This window comes from Macaca fascicularis, chromosome 11 (assembly GCF_037993035.2).
Source record: "Macaca fascicularis isolate 582-1 chromosome 11, T2T-MFA8v1.1".
In the NCBI taxonomy this organism is placed as follows: Eukaryota; Metazoa; Chordata; class Mammalia; order Primates; family Cercopithecidae; genus Macaca; species Macaca fascicularis.
This window is the reverse complement of record NC_088385.1, coordinates 118,164,333-118,182,053: the sequence shown is the minus strand read 5'-3', so window position 1 is coordinate 118,182,053 and position 17,721 is coordinate 118,164,333. Positions and strand designations below refer to the sequence as shown.

General features: G+C 51.3%; 1 protein-coding gene across 19 annotated transcripts in view; it reads right to left on the bottom strand.

Annotated features, from left to right (window-relative positions):
• Window positions 1-17,721, bottom strand: part of CUX2 (cut like homeobox 2) — a 322,161-nt gene that overhangs the window by 55,908 nt on the left and 248,532 nt on the right. For 17 of the 19 annotated variants that reach the window (XM_045365941.3, XM_065524814.2, XM_045365942.3 and 14 more), the window contains 2 exons: window positions 3,737-3,871; window positions 1,708-1,831 (listed from right to left, as the gene is read on the bottom strand). In XM_045365941.3, coding sequence (XP_045221876.2) covers window positions 1,708-1,831; window positions 3,737-3,871 — 259 coding nt within the window. The remainder of the gene's footprint in view (window positions 1-1,707; window positions 1,832-3,736; window positions 3,872-17,721) is intronic. The other 2 variants (XM_074007808.1, XM_074007809.1) reach the window with 1 other exon arrangement.

Below are 17,721 nucleotides of genomic sequence, written 5' to 3'. Positions count from 1 at the left end.
TCCCTGTAACCTGCACCTCTGTCTTTCTGCAAGTCCTTAGACACGACATTCAGGCACCTGGCTGTCCCGCTGCTCCACTGCCTATGTGGGCCCTGTCATGGTTGCCCCTGTTAGTTTCTGCCAGGATTTTTAGGGGCAAAAATTTACAGTAGCAAGCAACCTCTCCGGTCCTTAGTTTCCTTATTTTTAAAATGGGGTTTCTGATAGGGTCTGCTTCAGGGGGTGCTGTGAAGCATGCTCACTGGTGTGCCTAGCCCCCAGTAGTTCCTCAATATTGTGAATTACTGATACTGTCCTGGGGGAGTAACATTTCCTCTGTTTTCTTTTTTTTTGAGATGGAGTCTTCCTCTGTCGCCCAGGCTGGAGTGCAGTGACCCGATCTTGGCTCACTGCAACCTCCGCCTCTCAGGTTCGAGCAATTCTCCCACCTAAGCCTCCTGAGTACCTGAGATTGCAGGCATGCACCACCACACACAGCTTAATTTTTGTAATTTTAGTAGAGACAGGGTTTCACCACGTTGGTCAGGCTGGTCTCAAACTGCCGACCTCAAGTGATCCGCCTACTTCGGCCTCCTAAAGTGCTGGGATTACAGGCATGAGCCACCGCGCCCGGCCCATTTTCTTTTTATTTAAAGATAGGGTCTTGCTCTGTTGCCCAGGCTAGAGTGCAGTGGCACAATCATAGCTCACTACAGCCTCAACCACCTGGGCTCAAGTGATCCTCTGCTCTGCCTCCGCCTTACATGTAGCTGGGACTACAGGTGCATGCCACCATGCTTGGCTAATTAAAAAAAAAAAAAAAAATATATATATATATACACACATATATAAAATATATATATATATATAGAAAATTTTTTTTTTTTTAGTGGCTGGGCACAGGGACTCACACCTGTAATCCCAACACTTTGGGAGGCCAAGGCGGGAGAATCTCTTGAGTTCAGGATTTTGAGACTATCTTGGCCAACATGGTGAAATCCTGTCTCTGCTAAAAATACAAAAATTAGCCAGGTGTGGTAGTGCACATCTGTAATCCCAGCTACTCGGGAGGCTGAGGCAGGAGAATTGCTTAAACCCGGAAGGCGGAGGTTGCAGTGAGCCAAGACTGCACCCTGCACTCCAGCTCTGTAGCCCAGGCTGGTCTTGAACTCTTGGCCTCAAGCAATCCTCCTATCTTGGCTTCCCAAAGTGCCGGGATTATAGACTGCAGTGGGCTATAATTGTGCCATTGCACTCCAGCCTGAGTGACAGAGCAAGATCCCATCTCTAAAACATTCTAATTATTGTAAAATAAAATTTAAAAATATTGCAGCACCAACTCCTGCTCTACCAATTTTGTACCTGGCAGTTCCCATAACTGCATAAGCTAAGTCCTAGAAGTACATGTCTTAATCATTAAAAAAATCCTACCAGTTCTGTTTCTCTAGAGAATGCTGAGGAATGGACCACCCTTAGCCCCATTTACCAGGGGGGGAAATTGAGGCTCAGAGGATGATGTGACTTGCCCAGGGCTGGCCACTGAGTTCCTGCGGTGGAGTTTGAACCCAGACCCGGCTGGAGTCCAAAGCCCTCGGCCCTTCCTCATATTGGTCTCCAGCCTGCATCTGGATTCTGGTAGGAGACTTTCCCTCTCCATGACCCAGCCAGGTGGGGCAGCAGGAGCCCTGCCTGTTCCTTCCTCCCTCCCACCCACCCTCCCTTCCTCACTTTTGTTTTTCCGCCTCATTTCTCTGCAGCAAGGTTTCTGTCAGGAGGGCTTTCCCGGGAATGCCTGGGAGGCGGCTTCCCTCGGTCAGCGTGGGCCCGGCAGGCGACGTCCCCTCTCTCTGCTCTGCAGGGAGAAAAAGAGGGAAAACCCCCATTGCCAAGAGAGCAATGTGACAGCCAGAGCGGCTTCCTGTAAACTGGATCGATCATCGATTGCAATCAATTTCCCAAACTCGGGCCTTGGAGAGAGTGCAGCTGTGGGGCCCTGCAGGCCCCGTGTCCTCAGCACACAGGTCATTTCCACTGTGACACCAGTGTCAGTACATGCAGAGCTTCTTTTGCCTGCTCATACCTCTGGGGCCTGCTTTATTATACTTTTAAAATTGTGGTAAAATATACGTCACATAAAACTCACTTTTTTTTTTTTTTTTGAGACGGAGTTTCGCTCTGTTGCCCAGGCTGGACTGCAAGTGCAGTGGTGCGATCTCAGCTCACTGCAGCCTCTGCCTCCTGGGTTCAAGCAATTATCCTGCCTCAGTCTCGTGAGTACCTGGATTATACGTGCCCGCCACCATGCTTGGCTAAGTTTTGTTTGTTTAGCAGAGATGGGGTTTTACCATGTTGTTCAGGCTGGTCTTGACCTCCTAACCTCAAGTGATCTGCCCATCTTGGCCTCCCAAAGTGCTGGGATTACAGGTGTGAGCCAACGCGCCTGGCCAAAATTCACTATTTTAAGCACCATTTTACAGTGACATTTAGTATATTCACAGTTTTGTGAAGCCATCACCACTAGTTCCAGAACACTGTCACTGCCCCAAAAGGAAACCCCTCGTACCCATTAAACAACTCAACCAATCTCCTTTCTGTCTCTACGGATTTGCCTGTTTTGACATTTCACACCACCAGAATCGTACATTATGTGGCCTTTCCTGTCTGGCATCTTCCACTCAGTACTATGTTTTTATTTATTTATTTATTTTTTGAGATGGAGTCTTGCTCTGTCGCCCAGGCTGGAGTGCAGTGGTGCGATCTTGGCTCACTGCAACCCCCGCCTCCCAGTTTCAGGCAATTCTCCTGCCTAAGCCTCCCAAGTAGCTGGGATTACAGGTGTGAGCCACCACACCAGGCGAATTTTTGTATTTTTAGTAGAGACGGGGTTTCATTATGTTGGTCAGGCTGGTCTCGAACTCCTGACTTTGTGATCCACCTGCCTCAGCCTCCCAAAGTGCTGGGATTACAGGCGTGAGCCACCGTGCCTGGCCGGCACCATGTTTTCAAAGTTCACCCATGTTGTAGCATGGATCAGTGCTTCCTTCCTTTTCATGGCCAAGTAATATTCCACTCTATGGATATTTTGTTTGTCCATTCAGCTGTTGAAAGCCACTTGAGTTGTTTCTGCTTTTGCTGTTATAAGTAACACTGCCATGTACATTTGTGTACACTGTTTTGAGCCCGTGTTTTCAGTTCTCTGGGGTCCACACCTAGCTGTGGTGCTTCTGGGTCATGTGGTGAGCCTGTGTTTTACTTAGCAAAGGACTGCCAGACTATTTTTCCCTCCCCACTGTGGAGGGTGCACATGTGGACGCTCAGCCATCACTGGCCTCACCTGCATCACGTCCGCCTTGGCAGGCCCTGTGGGGGCTCATCCCAGGGCTTGGTGGGTGCCTTTGGTGCTGAATTCATCACAGGGGCAGAGGGTGCTTTGGGGCTGGCCATGGAGGGTGGGAACCTGAACGGGTCTCTTGACTTCTCTCTCCACCTGCCACGCTATATGTCTTACTAATTTGTTCACTGACAGTCTCCCTTTCTAGAAGATCATCACCACAAGGGCAGGATTTTTCTCTTTTACTCCCAATTGCGTTTCCAGTGCCAGGCTCAATATACACCCAGGAATTAGACGGTTACCAAAGGCCTTCACCTGCCCAGTTCCCTGCCCCAGCCACCCCCCAACAAGGCTGGCCGAGTTTGGCTCTGAAGATCTGCAGCCTGGTTGTTTATTGTAGATGCGCCGAGGAGGCCGTATCAGTACCTTTGGGGCTGAGGAGCTCGGGGTTCCTCTTCCACGAAGTGTGGAGGTCTCGCCGGGGCTGCCCGCTGGGGTCAAAGCTGGGGGGCTGCAGTCTGTCGTCTAGGCCGCGCGCCGCCTCAAACACAGGCACGGGGTCTGTGCAGGGAGAGAAAGACAGGGATGATGAGGGCCTGATGGATGGGGACACCTGGACTGTGGCTGCAGGGCCTGGCAGGCCCCACAGGAGCCACTGGAGTCACCCTGCTGGCTTGCAGGAAATAGCATGGACTTTCTGCTCTACGAGGGAGCAGGCTCGTCCAGGCACTTGTTCAGGGCAGCATCTGCTCTCTCCAGGGTGTGGGTGTCCTGTCCAGCTGGGAATAATACTAACAATAATAATAGTCGACCAGGCTGGGTGCGGTGGCTCATGCCTGTAATCCCAGCACTTAGGGAGGCTAAGGTGGGCGGATCATTTGAGGTCAGGAGTTCGAGACCAGCCTGACCAACATGGTGAAACCCCATCTCTGCTAAAATTCAAAAAAATTAACCAGGCATGGTGGCTCATGCTTGTAGTCCCAGCTACTCTGGAGGCTGAAGCAGGAGAATCACTTGAACCCGGGAGGTGGAGATTGCAGTGAGCTGAGATCACGCCACTGCCCTCCAGCCTGGGTGATAGAGCAAGACTCCATCTCAAAAAAAAAAAAAAAAAAGGTTGTCCGAGTGCAGTGGCTAACGCCTGTAATCCCAGCAATTTGGGAGGCCGAGGTGGGAGGCTCACTTGAACCCAGCAGTTCAAGACCAGCCTGGGCAGCATGGCAAAATCTCATCTCTGCAAAAAAATTTAAAAAGTAGTCTGGGCTCAGTGGCTCATGCCTGTAATCCCAGCACTTTGGGAGGCCGTGGCGGGTGGATCACCTGAGGTCAGGAGTTAGAGACCAACCTGACCAATATGGTAAAACCCCGTTGCTACTAAAAATACAAAAATTAGCTGGGTGGCTGGGCGCGGTGGCTCACGCCTGTAATCCTAGCACTCTGGGAGGCTGAGGCGGGCGGATCACAAGGTCAGGAGATGGAGACCATCCTGGCTAACACGGTGAAACCCTGTCTCTACTAACAATATAAAAAATTAGCTGGGCGTGGTGGCGGCGCCTGTAGTCCCAGCTACTTGGCAGGCTGAGGCAGGAGAATGGTGTGAACTTAGGGGGTGGAACTTGCAGTGAGTCAAGATCGTGCCACTGCACTCCAGCCTGGGGACACAGCAAGACTCCGTCTCAAAAAAAAAAAAAAAAAAAAAAAATTAGCTGGGTGTGGTGGCAGGCACCTGTAATCCCAGCTACTCGGAAGGCTGAAGCAGGAGAATCACTTGAACCCGGGAGGCAGAGGGTGCAGTGAGCCGAGATGGCGCCATTGCACTCCAGCCTGGGGGACAGAGTAAGGCTCCATCTCAAAAAAAAAAAAAAAAAAAAAAAAAAATTAGCTGGGCATGGTGGCACATGCTTGTAGTCCCAGTTACCCAGGCGGCTGAAGTGGGAGGATCACTTGAGCCTGGGAGGTCGAGGCTGCAGAGAGTAGAGATTGTATTACTATACCCCAGCCTCAGCAACAGAGTGAGATTCTGTTCAAGTGATCCTGCCTCAGCCTCCCGAGTAGCTGGGATCAAGGGTGTGCACCACCATGCCCAGCTAATTTTTGTATTTTTTTGTAGACACAGGTCTCATCATGTTGCCCTGGCTTCATTGCATTTTCTTGATTTTATGATGCCATCTGTGGCACTTTGAAACTGTGCCTTGCAGACCTCCAACTACAGCGAGGGGCACTGAGCAAGGATCTGGCTGCTGCTCTGAGATCCATCGCTCTGAGGCCAACCTTCCCATGGCCTCCACCTACATGCCTGTGTGCAGCGGGGATACCGAGGCAGGACTGCTCTGAGGGCTGACTTTGGAGTGACGACTCCCCCATGGCCTCACCCAGCACTTCCGTAGGCTGTGTGGGGGTCTAGATGCTCCCAGGTGGCTGCCCCACCTCTTCGCGAGCTCTCCCAGCCTCCCTGCTCCCTGTATTCCTATTTTGCACCAACATCCTCGCCCATGTAATTCTTGGTGTGCTTATCAGTGGACCTGGTGACACCATCATTTGTGACACATGTTGTTGGTTAACGGCTTTTTCGGGGGGCAAAACACACATCTAGATGTAAGATGTCCACAAATTCCCCAATCACTCAAAGGTGAGGAACGCGCAGGTCCTACTGCCTGGAATTCAGTTCCCTCTCCCAGCCCTTCACGCCGCAAGTACATCTGCTTCCTTATACTCTGAAGTCCTGCCTCACTTCTTCCAGGACACTTTCCCCAAGTCCCCACCTAGGGCAGGGACTAAGAAACGTGGATCATCTCAGAGGTGTGTTGGCACCTTCCAGGCTACAAAGCCCATGCACGGGACTGGCTTCCCAGCATCCTCACGGCATCCCCTGGAGGCTGGCTTCGATCCAGTGCATTTTCACAGATGAGGAAACTGAGGCTCAGAGAAACCAGGTGACTTGCTGAAGGGTAGATGTGAGACTCGAACCTGGGTCTCTTGCTTTGATACCACAAAGGCCTCCTGTCCTAGTGCCTGCTCTTGCCAGCCCTAGCAGGTGCAGATGGTGTCCACGGCACCCAGGAAAGCCAGGGTCCTGGACATAGACCAAGGGGCCTAGTCTGGTTCAGTTCTTTCTAATGCATGGAAGCCCTGTCTCTTCCTGGTCCCTCCCCTAGAATTTTCTTTTTTCCTTTTTTCTGTTTTGGAGACAGAGTCTGGCTCTGTTTGCCCAGGCTGCAGTGCAGCGGCGTGATCTCAGCTCACTGCAATCTCTGCCTCCCGTGTTCAAGCTATTCTCCTGACTCAGCCTCCCAAGGAGCTGGGATTCCAGGTGTGTGCCACCACCCCTGGGTAATTTTTGTATTTATTTATTTATTTTTTTTGAGATGGAGTCTCGCACTGTTGCCCAGGCTGGAGTGCAGTGGCACGATCTTGGCTCACTGCAACCTCTGCCTCCTGGGTTCAAGTGACTCTTCTGCCTCAGCCTCCTGAGTAGCTGGGATTACAGATGCGTGCCATCACACCCAGCTAAATTTTTTATTTTTGGTAGAGATGGGGTTTCACCATGTTGGCCAGGCTGGTCTTGAACTCCTGACCTCAGGTGATCCACCCACCTTGGCCTCTGAAAGTGCCAGGATTACAGGCATGAGCTACTGTGCCTGGCCAAATTTTTGTATTTTTAATAGAGTTGGGGTTTCACCATGTTGGTCAGACTGGTCTCGAACTCAGGTGATCTGCCTGCCTTGGCATCCCAAAGTGCTGGGATTACAGGCGTGAGTTATCATGCCTGGCCCCTCCCCCAGATATTTCTGCCAGCATCTGTTTGGCCCTTGCTCTCTGCTGGGAAGCAGAGGGATTAAGAGCATGGACCTCAAGGTTAGATATCCCTGGAGTCTGCTAATCTATACTTGCTTCTGGGGATTGCTGTGTGACTTTGGCAAGTGACTGTACCTCTCTGTGCCTCACCATAAATGTAGCAACCTCATGGGGCTGTGGTAAGGATCCATGTAAAATGCTCCCCGTGGCACCACACACTTGGTTAGCTCAGAGTAAACAGAAGCCCTCACTTCTTTCTGAGCTCCAGTCACATTGGCTTCTTCTTACTTCCCACCTCAGACCCTTTGCACGGGATCCTTACCAGGAACACCCTCCCCTGAGCAACGCCTTTCAGCTAGTTAACACTTACTTGCCTTCCATAGTGCAACTCAAATGCCCCTGCTTCCAGGAAGCCCTCCACTAACCTGTACTCTGATATGAGCTGCCTGCACCTTTCCTTCACGGCACCCACTGCAGTTCTAATGCACGTTTATTTGCAGGTTCACCTAATTAACACCCACTGGACTGCAAACTCCACATGGGAAGGCCAGACTGCATCAGTTTTTGCACCCTCTCCCACCCCCCACCCTGCTGGAATTCTTGTACCTACCATGAAGTGTGACCCACAGTCCAACCCAATAAATATCTGCTGATGGAAGAAACGGGGCCGTGCCTGTACATGGGGCCTTCAGGTCTGGCTGGAACAAGGAGGCTTCCCTGTTTTACTCTGCTGTGGCCAGTTTGTTTAGGTGGCGGGGGCTCGGACAATGGGCGTCCATGCCGAGGTAAGCAGGTGCGCAGGAAGGCAGTGGTGGCTTTCGTCTGCCGGCAGCCCCCACGCCCCGTCATTAGGCAGGGCCTGCGCAGCAGGGTATGCCATTATGTCTCCCCGGGCTGATGTAATTATACATTGACATAATTAACCCAGCAAGCGCATTAGGCAGGCCAGCTAAAAATTCATCTATAATTATTTGTTGTGTGCATGCTAATGAGTCCATCTGCACTGCCTTTGTACAACACGAACAAATTAATTTACAAGTCTGGATTTTTTAATAAGTTCAAGGAAACGCTTCCTATTGTGTCCTGGTTTTTGAGAAAGGAGGAAAAAAGGCGACGAGCACTCGCCGGGGTCAGGGAAGTTAGACAAACACAAGACGGTGTGGTGCCAAGTGGACCACGCAGGGCCACGGAGGGCTTGCTCCGGTTCCAAGGAGGGGGAGGATCCGGCTCGTGGCCCAGGGGCTCTGCTGGCCGTGAGCCCATTGAACCAAACGACTATACTTGGTGATAACGGATGTCTGTCACTCACCCTGTTCTCAGGGATTAGGTATTGATATTTCATTCTACTCTAAGGCCCTGTGGGTCATTCCTTGCTGGCTGTGTGCTCTGTCTTGGGGAGGCTGGCCTTACGTGGCTCCCCAGAGAGGCTCGTGGGAGCAGGGTCTGGCTGGACCTTTGTCAGGTCCATAGATTTCAAAGCTCTGTCTTTTTGCCTTGCTTTGCAGGTACGGTGTAAAACAGTCATTAAGTTCACAGAGTCCAAAGTCCAGCTCAGGGTCCAGATCCCATGGGGCCTGGAGCCTCATTTTCTCTACTTATAAACTGGAAACTTCCTAATTCCCAGGAATTATTATTACTGTTATTATTTAGAGACAAGGTCTTGCTCTGTTGCCCAGGCTGGAGTGCCGTGGCTCGATCTAGGCTCACTGCAACCTCTGCCTCCTGGGTTCAAGCGATTCTCCTGTCTTAGCCTTCCGAGTAGCTGGGAGTACAGCTATCACCATGCCAGGCTAATTTTTGTATTTTCAGTAGAGATGGGGTTTCATCATGTTGGCCAGGCTGGTCTCAAACTCCCAATCTCAGGTGATCCTCCCACCTCGACCTCCCAATGTGCTAGAATTACAGGCATGAGCCACTGCGCCCAACCACTGATTTTTTAATTTTTGTAGAGATGGGGTCTTGCTATGTTGCCGAGACTGGTCTCAAATCCCTTCCTAAAGTGATCCTCCTGCCTTGGCTTCCCAAAGTGCTAGGATTACAGGTGTGAGCCACCACACCTGGTCTTCCCAGGAATTCTTATTGGGAAGATTTTAAAAAGATATTGAGAGAGGCAGTAGTGATTTAAGGATCGGGTGTCAGCTCCTACTGCAATTGGCCAAGCTAACCTCTTGGAGCCTCTGTTTCCTCATTTGTAAAATGGGGGTGCATGTCTAGGGTGGTTAAGGACTGGGGGAGAGAAGGTGTGCAGATAATTGCAGACCCAGGCACAGGGTGGCGCTTGCTAAGTGCTGTCTGCTTTTATCACCCCTAGACAAGGCAGCACACCAGGCGCTGGCATTCTGGGCGCTGGCTGTCTGGGCAGAGATGCTCTGTGGAACTCGGGACAGGGTATGGCTTCACCTGTTTGCATCAGTGCCCCAGAGACCCAGAATCTAATAATCCTGCTTTGAGCTAACTCTACTTTGGGACCCAAATATTTAAACTTAGAAAGTCGCACTGGGGAGCGATCTATCAGATCAATCCGTCCAACATCCCTTCCACCCCAGGACACAGTGGGGTCTGATGTTATCCCTGAAATCTGCTGGAGAGTTGGTGGCAGAGGCTGAGATGGGCCCTTAGACCGTTTCCTCTCACACTGTGCTGTCCCGGATTCCCCAACTTGAGGGAGAAGGTGGCTGTAATATCCAGATGCCTTGGCCAAAGTCGGGCTGCAACGGAGTCCTAACGGCCAAAGCCCTTTCCACGGATTAGAATTCGTTCAGTCTTCACCACAACACAGAGGCAGGCACTGCTGGATCCCAATTTCCCACATGGAAAAACGGAGGCACTGGGGTGAAGTCATTTCCCCAGGGTGAGGCAGGGAGGGTTGAGCTACCGTCCAGGGACACTGGCCCCGCTTGGCAGAACAGGGTGCTCAAGAGACCTTGCTGGCTTGAAGCAGGGGCACATCAGAGTCCCCTGGGGAATCTGTCAAACATCTCGGGGACTCAGTCCTAAAGATTCTCATGTGTGTCAGTCTTAGTCCTTTCAGGGAGCAGGTGGGGTCGTTCATGACTCGGCTGCTAGACCTTCTAACTAACTGGTGATTTCCATTCTCTCTCAGATACAATGGAGCTGTCAATTAAGATGCCCTGCCTTCCCCTGGCAGCGGGTCAGATGCTCTGCCCTGGGAATTTGAATGGATCCCTCAGCCGGCCCAGCTACCCACTGCTCTGGTCCCATCTGACCCAGGTGGTCTCACCATTCTCCCCCACCTTCTGCCTTCTAATAAATTCCTTTTGTGCCTAATAGTTTTGCAGAGCTGGCTTCTGCTGCATGGCACTAAAGAACCCTGATGGATACATGTGATGAATGATTTTGGGCCAAAGGAGACCTAAGAAATCACTGGTTTAATAGATTCATTTCAAGGCTGGGTAAAAATTGGGCCTAATAATAAAGAGACTGAGGACTGAATGCTCAGGAGGGTGCAGGGCCAGGTGTACCCTGGGCTTTCCCAGACGACATCACAGGTTTGGGGAGAAAGGAAACCCTGTAGCTTAGACAGGGCTGGTGCAGGGCAGCCTGGCCAGGAAGCAACCAGGAGGGGTGGACTACTGCAGTGCGCCTCCAGGAAGGAAAGAGCAGGAAATAGGCTCTGAGGGTCTGTCTTGTTCGCTGACACGCAGTAGGTGCTTCATAAACATCTGCTCGGTCGGGCGCGGTGGCTAAAGCCTGTAATCCCAGCACTTTGGGAGGCCGAGACGGGCGGATCACGAGGTCAGGAGATCGAGACCATCCTGGCTAACACGGTGAAACCCCGTCTCTACTAAAAAATACAAAAAAAAAAAAAAACTAGCCGGGCGAGGTGGCGGGCGCCTGTAGTCCCAGCTACTCGGGAGGCTGAGGCAGGAGAATGGCGTAAACCCGGGAGGCGGAGCTTGCAGTGAGCTGAGCTGAGATCCGGTCACTGCACTCCAGCCTGGGAGACAGAGCGAGACTCCGTCTCAAAAAAAAAAAACAAACAAAAAAAAAACAAAAAAAAACATCTGCTCACTAACTGAGGCAATGAGAGGTTGGCAAAGAGACCAGAGGCCCTTCCGAGCTGCACAAGGGGAAAGCGTCACTTGAGCAGAGGTTTGATTAGAGCGAGAGCAAGAAGCGAGAGGTGAGCTCAAAGCGCGGCTCTGCAGGCAGAGCCATCTGGGTTAGAATCCCATCTCTGCCACTTACTCATTGTGTGGTCTTAAGTAAAGCATTTCAGCCCTTTAAGCTTCAGTTTTCCCTTCTATAAAATGGTGACACTAACCGCATAACTAACTTACTATGAAGATGTGAAACCTAAGTTTTGCAAAACAGTTAACACAGTGCCTGGTACACCTAAGTGCTCAGTAAAGAACAATGGGCTGATTCCCACAGAGGCCAGAGGGGACCACTGCTTGTGTCCCAGCTTTGCTCTGCTACTGCCTGGCCTTATCTCCTGGGCTGGGCTGCTTTGAGACAGACCATGAGGGCCCTGGCTTCTTACTATTAGACCAGAAGCACAAGTCGGACGGCTGCCCTCGGTCCTGCTGCTGGCCTGCTGTGTGACCCTGGACAATGCACTCAATTCTCTGGTTCCCCTGTCCAAATGCCCATTACAATATATCTCAGGCATGCACTCAACATTAGGTGTCATCAGATAGAGGCAGGAGGCCATGGAGGCGAGTACTTTGGCCCTGGGTCTATCCCTTACAACCAGGATGGTCAGGGAGGGTGATTATGAGACACCTTCACGGCTGAACTTGATGCAAGAGATATGCAAGGGATTTATTAGGGGAAGGCCCACAAAAGAAAGAGGGGAAGGAAGGGGAGGAGGTAGGATGCTAGTCTGATGCCTGAGAAAGGAGGGAAGGAGGAGGGAGGATTGGACAGGATGAACCTTGGACTGCAGCACGGCTCTGAGAAAGTCTTGGCCAGGCTGGTGGGGAGTTTCAGAGCAAGGTGTACTGGTCAGCTCCAGCTGCTATTAAAAACATACCACAGGCCGTGTGCCGTGGCTCACGCCTGTAATCCCAGCACTTTAGGAGGCCGAGGTGGGCAGACTGCCTGAGGTCAGGAGTTTGAGACCAGCCTGACCAACATGGTGAAACCCCTCTCTACTAAAAATACAGAAATTGGGGAACACTGTGATTTCCCCAAATCCCCAAAGACACGCTTAGAGAAAGGGAAAGGAGGCCAGGCTGGGAGGCTGGAGGTCAGACCCTGGCTGTAACACCACCAGGGAAAGTCACTTAGGGTCCCCGAGCCTCAGTTTCCCCATTAGTAAAAGGGAGATAACAAAAGGACCTACTGCATGGGGTTACGCAGGGGCTATCTGAGCACGCCGAGCTCCTGCTTCAGTGCCCGGCATCTGCGGACTCCAAATGAGTGCTGCTCTTATTATTATGACTCGTGGCAGTTGTGGAAGGTGCCACTCAGCGCTCCCTTCAAGAGAGAACCTCCCTCGAGGTGTTGGTGACACCTTCCAGGTATGGCATCTTCCAATGGCTGAGCATGGCGGGAATAGTCCTGCCTAATGCTGGAACAGGCAATAGTACCATGGACTGAACTGTGACCCTGCCCGCCGCAGACCCGCATCCTGAAGGCCTAATCTGGCCCCCATGTGGCTACATTTGGAGATTGTCTTTAAAAAACAACAACAACAACAACAAAAAACTAAGTCTCACTCCATCACCCAGGCTTGAGTGCAGTGGCGTGATCTCGGCTCACTGCAACCTCTGCCTCCTGGGTTCAAGTGATTGTACTGCCTCAGTCTCCAGAGTAGCTGAGATTACAGGCATGCGCCACCATACCTGGCTAATTTTTTTTGTATTTTTAGTAGGGACAGGGTTTCACCAGGTTGGCCAGGCTGGTGTCTAACTCCTGACTTCAAGTGATCCGCCCGCCTCAGTCTTCCAAAGTGCTGGGATTACAGATGTGAGCCACCGCTCCCGGCCTGTGGTATCCTCTAGATTGTCAGAAGCATCCCTGACTTTCTGAACAGCCTTTGGTGGGGGGAGGTGGGGACACTAATTTAAATGACCCATTGACCATCCCCTTTTCTGTGCATCAATAGAGGAAAGGCTGTGTGAGGACACAGTAAGAAGGCAGCTGTCTGCAAGCCAGGAAGGGAGGTTCTACTGGAAACTAACCCTGAAGGCACCTTGATCTTGAACTTCCAGCCTTCTGAACTGTGGGAAAGTAAATTTCTTGCTCCTGTTCTGGGTGTGTTTTGTTTTTTTAGATGGAGTTTCGCGCTTGTTGCCCAGGCTGGAGTGTAATGGTGTGATCTCAACTCACTGCAACCTACACGTCTTGGGTTCAAGTGCTTCTCCTGCTCCAGCCTCCTGAGTAGCTGAGACTACAGGTGCAGGCTACCACACCTGGCTAATTTTGTATTTTTAGTAGAGATGGGGTTTCACCATGTTGGTCAGGCTGGTCTCAAACTCCTGACCTCAGGCAATCTGCCCGCCTCGGCTTCCCAAAGTTCTGGGATTACAGGCGTAAGCCAAAGCGCACTGCCTGAGATTTTTTTTTTTTGGAGATGGAGTCTCGCTCTGTCGCCCAGGCTGGAGTGTGGTGGCGCGATCTCGGTTCACTGCAAGCTCCGCCTCCCAGGTTCACGCCATTCTCCTTCCTCAGCCTCCTGAGTAGCTGGGACTATAGGAGCCCGCCACCTCACCCAGCTAAGTTTTTGTATTTTTAGTAAAGATGGGGTTTCACTGTGTTAGCTAGGATGGTCTTGATCTCCTGACCTCGTGATCCACCTGCCTTGGCTTCCCAAAGTGCTGGGATTACAGACATGAGCCACTGCGCCCGGCCTGTGGTATGTTTTTAATGGTAGCTGGAGCTGACCAGTACAGCTTGCTCTGAAACTCCCCACCAGCCTGGCCAAGATTTTCTCAGAGCTGTGCTGCAGTCCAAGGTTCATCCTGTCCAGTCCTCCCTCCTCCTTTCCTCCTTTCTCAGGCATCAGACCAGCATCCCACCTCCTCCCTCTCCCTCTCCTCTTTCCTTCATGGGCCTTCCCCTAATAAATTCCTTGAATATCTAAAGCTGTCTTGGCATCTGCCTCCTGGAGGACCCAAATCACTTGCTTCTCAGAGCCTCAGTTTCCCCATCTGTAAAACCAGGACAAACACAGACCCTCCCCCTAGGAGTCTGTGGATATGAAATCCGTGACTGGTGCTGGTGCATTCTGCAGTGATGAGTCTGAAGCTGGCAGAGCTCCCCAGGGCACCTGAGTCCTTGTGCCTGCTTTACTCAGCCCGAGTTTATTGAACGACTGTGGGAGGCATGATGGTGAGTGAGACAGATGAGCCCCTGTCTTTGTGCAGCCGACATCCCAGTGGGGAGACAGGTGCTGCACCTTTGCAAGGGTGCTCAGTGGTACCATAGAGAACGTTTCCATCAACACCGACCCTGGGGGGGATCTCAACTCACCTTGGGGAGGAGATTGGGAAAGACCTCAGTGACGTGGAACTAGGGGTGCTGATGTGGAGCAGGGAAGATCTGTGGGAGAGAGGTCTAGGTGGGAGGCACCGCTTGTGCAAAAGGCTGGTGGCTGGAAGGAATCTGTGCAAAGCTCAGTGGCATCTGAGGACATGACACCAGGTCCCAGTGGCTAGAGTGGAGTTGGGGGAGATGAGGGGGACAGGTGGGCAGGTAGATCCCAAAGCCCCTCTGTTGATAATGTAGATGAGGGTGGGATTTATCCTAAGGGCAGTGGGAGGACACATTCTAATTTGCCTTTTTCAAAGGCTCATCTGGCTGCTTTGTGAAAAGTGGGGTGCAGAGGGCGCCAGACAGGCGGCTACTGCAATAGTCCTGGCAGCCATGATGATGGCTCTGGTCACAGTGGTGGCATAAGTGGGAGCAGCGCTCAGATTCACGAGTTACAAAGGAAACGTTGGTGGGACCTGGTGCACTGAGCTGAACAGTGTTTCCCCAACTTCATGTGAATTTGGAACATCAGAATGTAACCCTATTTGGAAATAGGGTCTTTGCAGATGTCATCAAGTCAAGATGAGATCATATTGGAGTAGGTTGGGTCCTAATGCAATGGTTGGAGTCCTTAGGAGAAGAGGAGAGGATGCACAGAGCCACATAGGGAAGGAGGCCACGTGAAGATGGATGCTGAGGTGGAAATGACACATCTAGAAGCCGAGGAGTGCCAAGGATTGCCGGCAGCCCCAGAAGCTGGGAGAGAGGCATGTGACACCACCACAGAGTCTCCAGAAGGAATTAACTCTGCCGACACCTTGATGTGGGGCTTCTGGATTCTGCAGCTGAAAGAAAACATTTGTTGCTTTAAACTGCCCAGTTTGTGGTAACGGGGCACAGCAGCCAGAGGAATCTGTTCCGCTGTGTTTTGGAGACTAGAGGTCCGAAATCCAGGTGTCAGTAGTCAGAAAGCCATGCTCTCCCCAAGGCTCTAGGGAAGACCTGGGCCTTTCCCCCAGCTTCTGGTGTCGCTGGCAATCTGGCTTTCCCTGACTTGCAGCTGCACGACTTCGATCTCTGCCCTCGTTGTCACATGACCTTCTGTCTCTCTCTCCCCGATTCTTATTCATTTATTTATTTGAGACAGAGTTTCGCTCTGTCACCCAGGCTGGAGTGCAGTGGCGAGATCTTGGTTCACTGCAACCTCCGTCTCCCGGGTTTAAGCAATTCTCCTGCCTCAGGTTCCCAAGTAGCTGAGATTACAGGCATAAGCCACGATGCCCAGCTATTTTGTATTTTATTTTTAGTAGAAATGGAGTTTCACCATGTTGGTCAGGCTGGTCTTGAACTGCTGACTTCAAGTGATCCATCCACCTCAGCTTCCCAAAGTGCTGGGATTACAGGCATGAGCCACTGTGCCCGGTCCTTGTTTATTTGTTTATTTACTTTATTTTATTTTATTTATTTATCTTTGAGACAGAGTCTCACTCTTTCGCCAGGCTGGAGTGCAATGGCATAATCTTGGCTCACTGCAACCTCCACTTCCCGGGTTCAAGCAATCCTCCTGCCTCAGCCTCCTGAGTAGCTGGGACTAAAGGCACACACCACCATACTCAGCTAATTTTTGTATCTTTAGTAGAGACAGGGTGTCACCATGTTGGCCAGGATGGTCTCGATCTCTTGGCCTTGTGATCTGCCGCCCTCGGCCTTCCAAAGTGCTAGGATTACAGGTGTGAGCCACCACACCCAGCTTCTTGTTTATTTTTGAGATAGGGTCTTGCTCTGTTGCCCAAACTAGAGGGCAGTGACATGATCACAGCTCACTGTGGTGCCAAACTCCTGGGTTCCAGCAATCCTTCCATCTTGGCCTCCCAAAGTGCTGGGATTATAGGTGTGAGCCACCATGCCTGGCCTCTCCTCTTCTTATGAGTATGTCAATCATACTGGATTAGAGGTCACTCTAATGACCTCATCTTACCTTGATTATATCCTGCAAAGTCGCTTTTTCCAAATGAGGCCACATTTAGAGGTATTGGTGGTTAGGACTTCAACATATCTTTCTGGGGGACACAATTCAAACCATAACATTTGGCAATGGACTCGATACAAACTGTGAGACAGGGAGGACTGAGGAACTGCCAAGGCTCCAAGTATCATAGGAAGGAAGTCCTCACTCAAGTCTAACCTACTTCTCTCCTGCTGTATCCATTTAATCTGCCGTTCAGGGAGACAAGCCCATGCCATAAGGGGACCTGGCAGGTCCTAGGCACTGGTCCTCCTGCCTCCTCATTGTCTCTGACTCCTGAGGAACTGGCCTGTGGGTTCAGCTGGCTGCTCTGGAAAGTACACAGCTGCAATGATCGTTTACTTCCCTGGGTATTTTCCACTCCTTGTTTCCTCCCCCAACGCACAGTGCTGTGTTCCCAGATTTTACGTTGTACAGGGAACTCATTTCTTCCCACCTTCCCTATCTGGCAGGAATCCGTGGAGCCCTGAGCTACCTTGCTGGGAGTTGGGGTAGGGAGGAAAAAATTACAAACATCCAGACAATTGCAGGATTCTGCCAACTTCTACGGAGTAGAATGCTCTGCCGGGTGGCTTGGCAAACCTGAGGGCCTCCCGTTTACTTTGTCCAATGGTATTATTCAATGCATCAGCTAAATGTCATTGGCTCCTCTTACAAACACAAATTGAAAGAGAGAGAAATGACAAAAAATCTTTAAAATGTTTGGAAAACGTTTCTCAGAGAACCTGACAGCCATGGAACACCAAAGGAATCTGGTTTTTCATTCCCGTGTCTTCCTGGGTCCAGCTCTGGCTCTTCACATAGTAGGTGCTCAATTAACGTGGGTTGTTTGAAAAGTGTGATAAATGATTAAATTATTAGAGCTCGGCCGGGCGCGGTGGCTCAAGCCTGTAATCCCAGCACTTTGGGAGGCCGAGACGGGCGGATCACGAGGTCAGGAGATCGAGACCATCCTGGCTAACACAGTGAAACCCCGTCTCTACTAAAAAATACAAAAAACTAGCCGGGCGAGGTGGCAGGCGCCTGTAGTCCCAGCTACTCGGGAGGCTGAGGCGGGAGGATGGCGTAAACCCGGGAGGCGGAGCTTGCAGTGAGCCGAGATCCGGCCACTGCGCTCCAGCCTGGGCGACAGAGCAAGACTCTGTCTCAA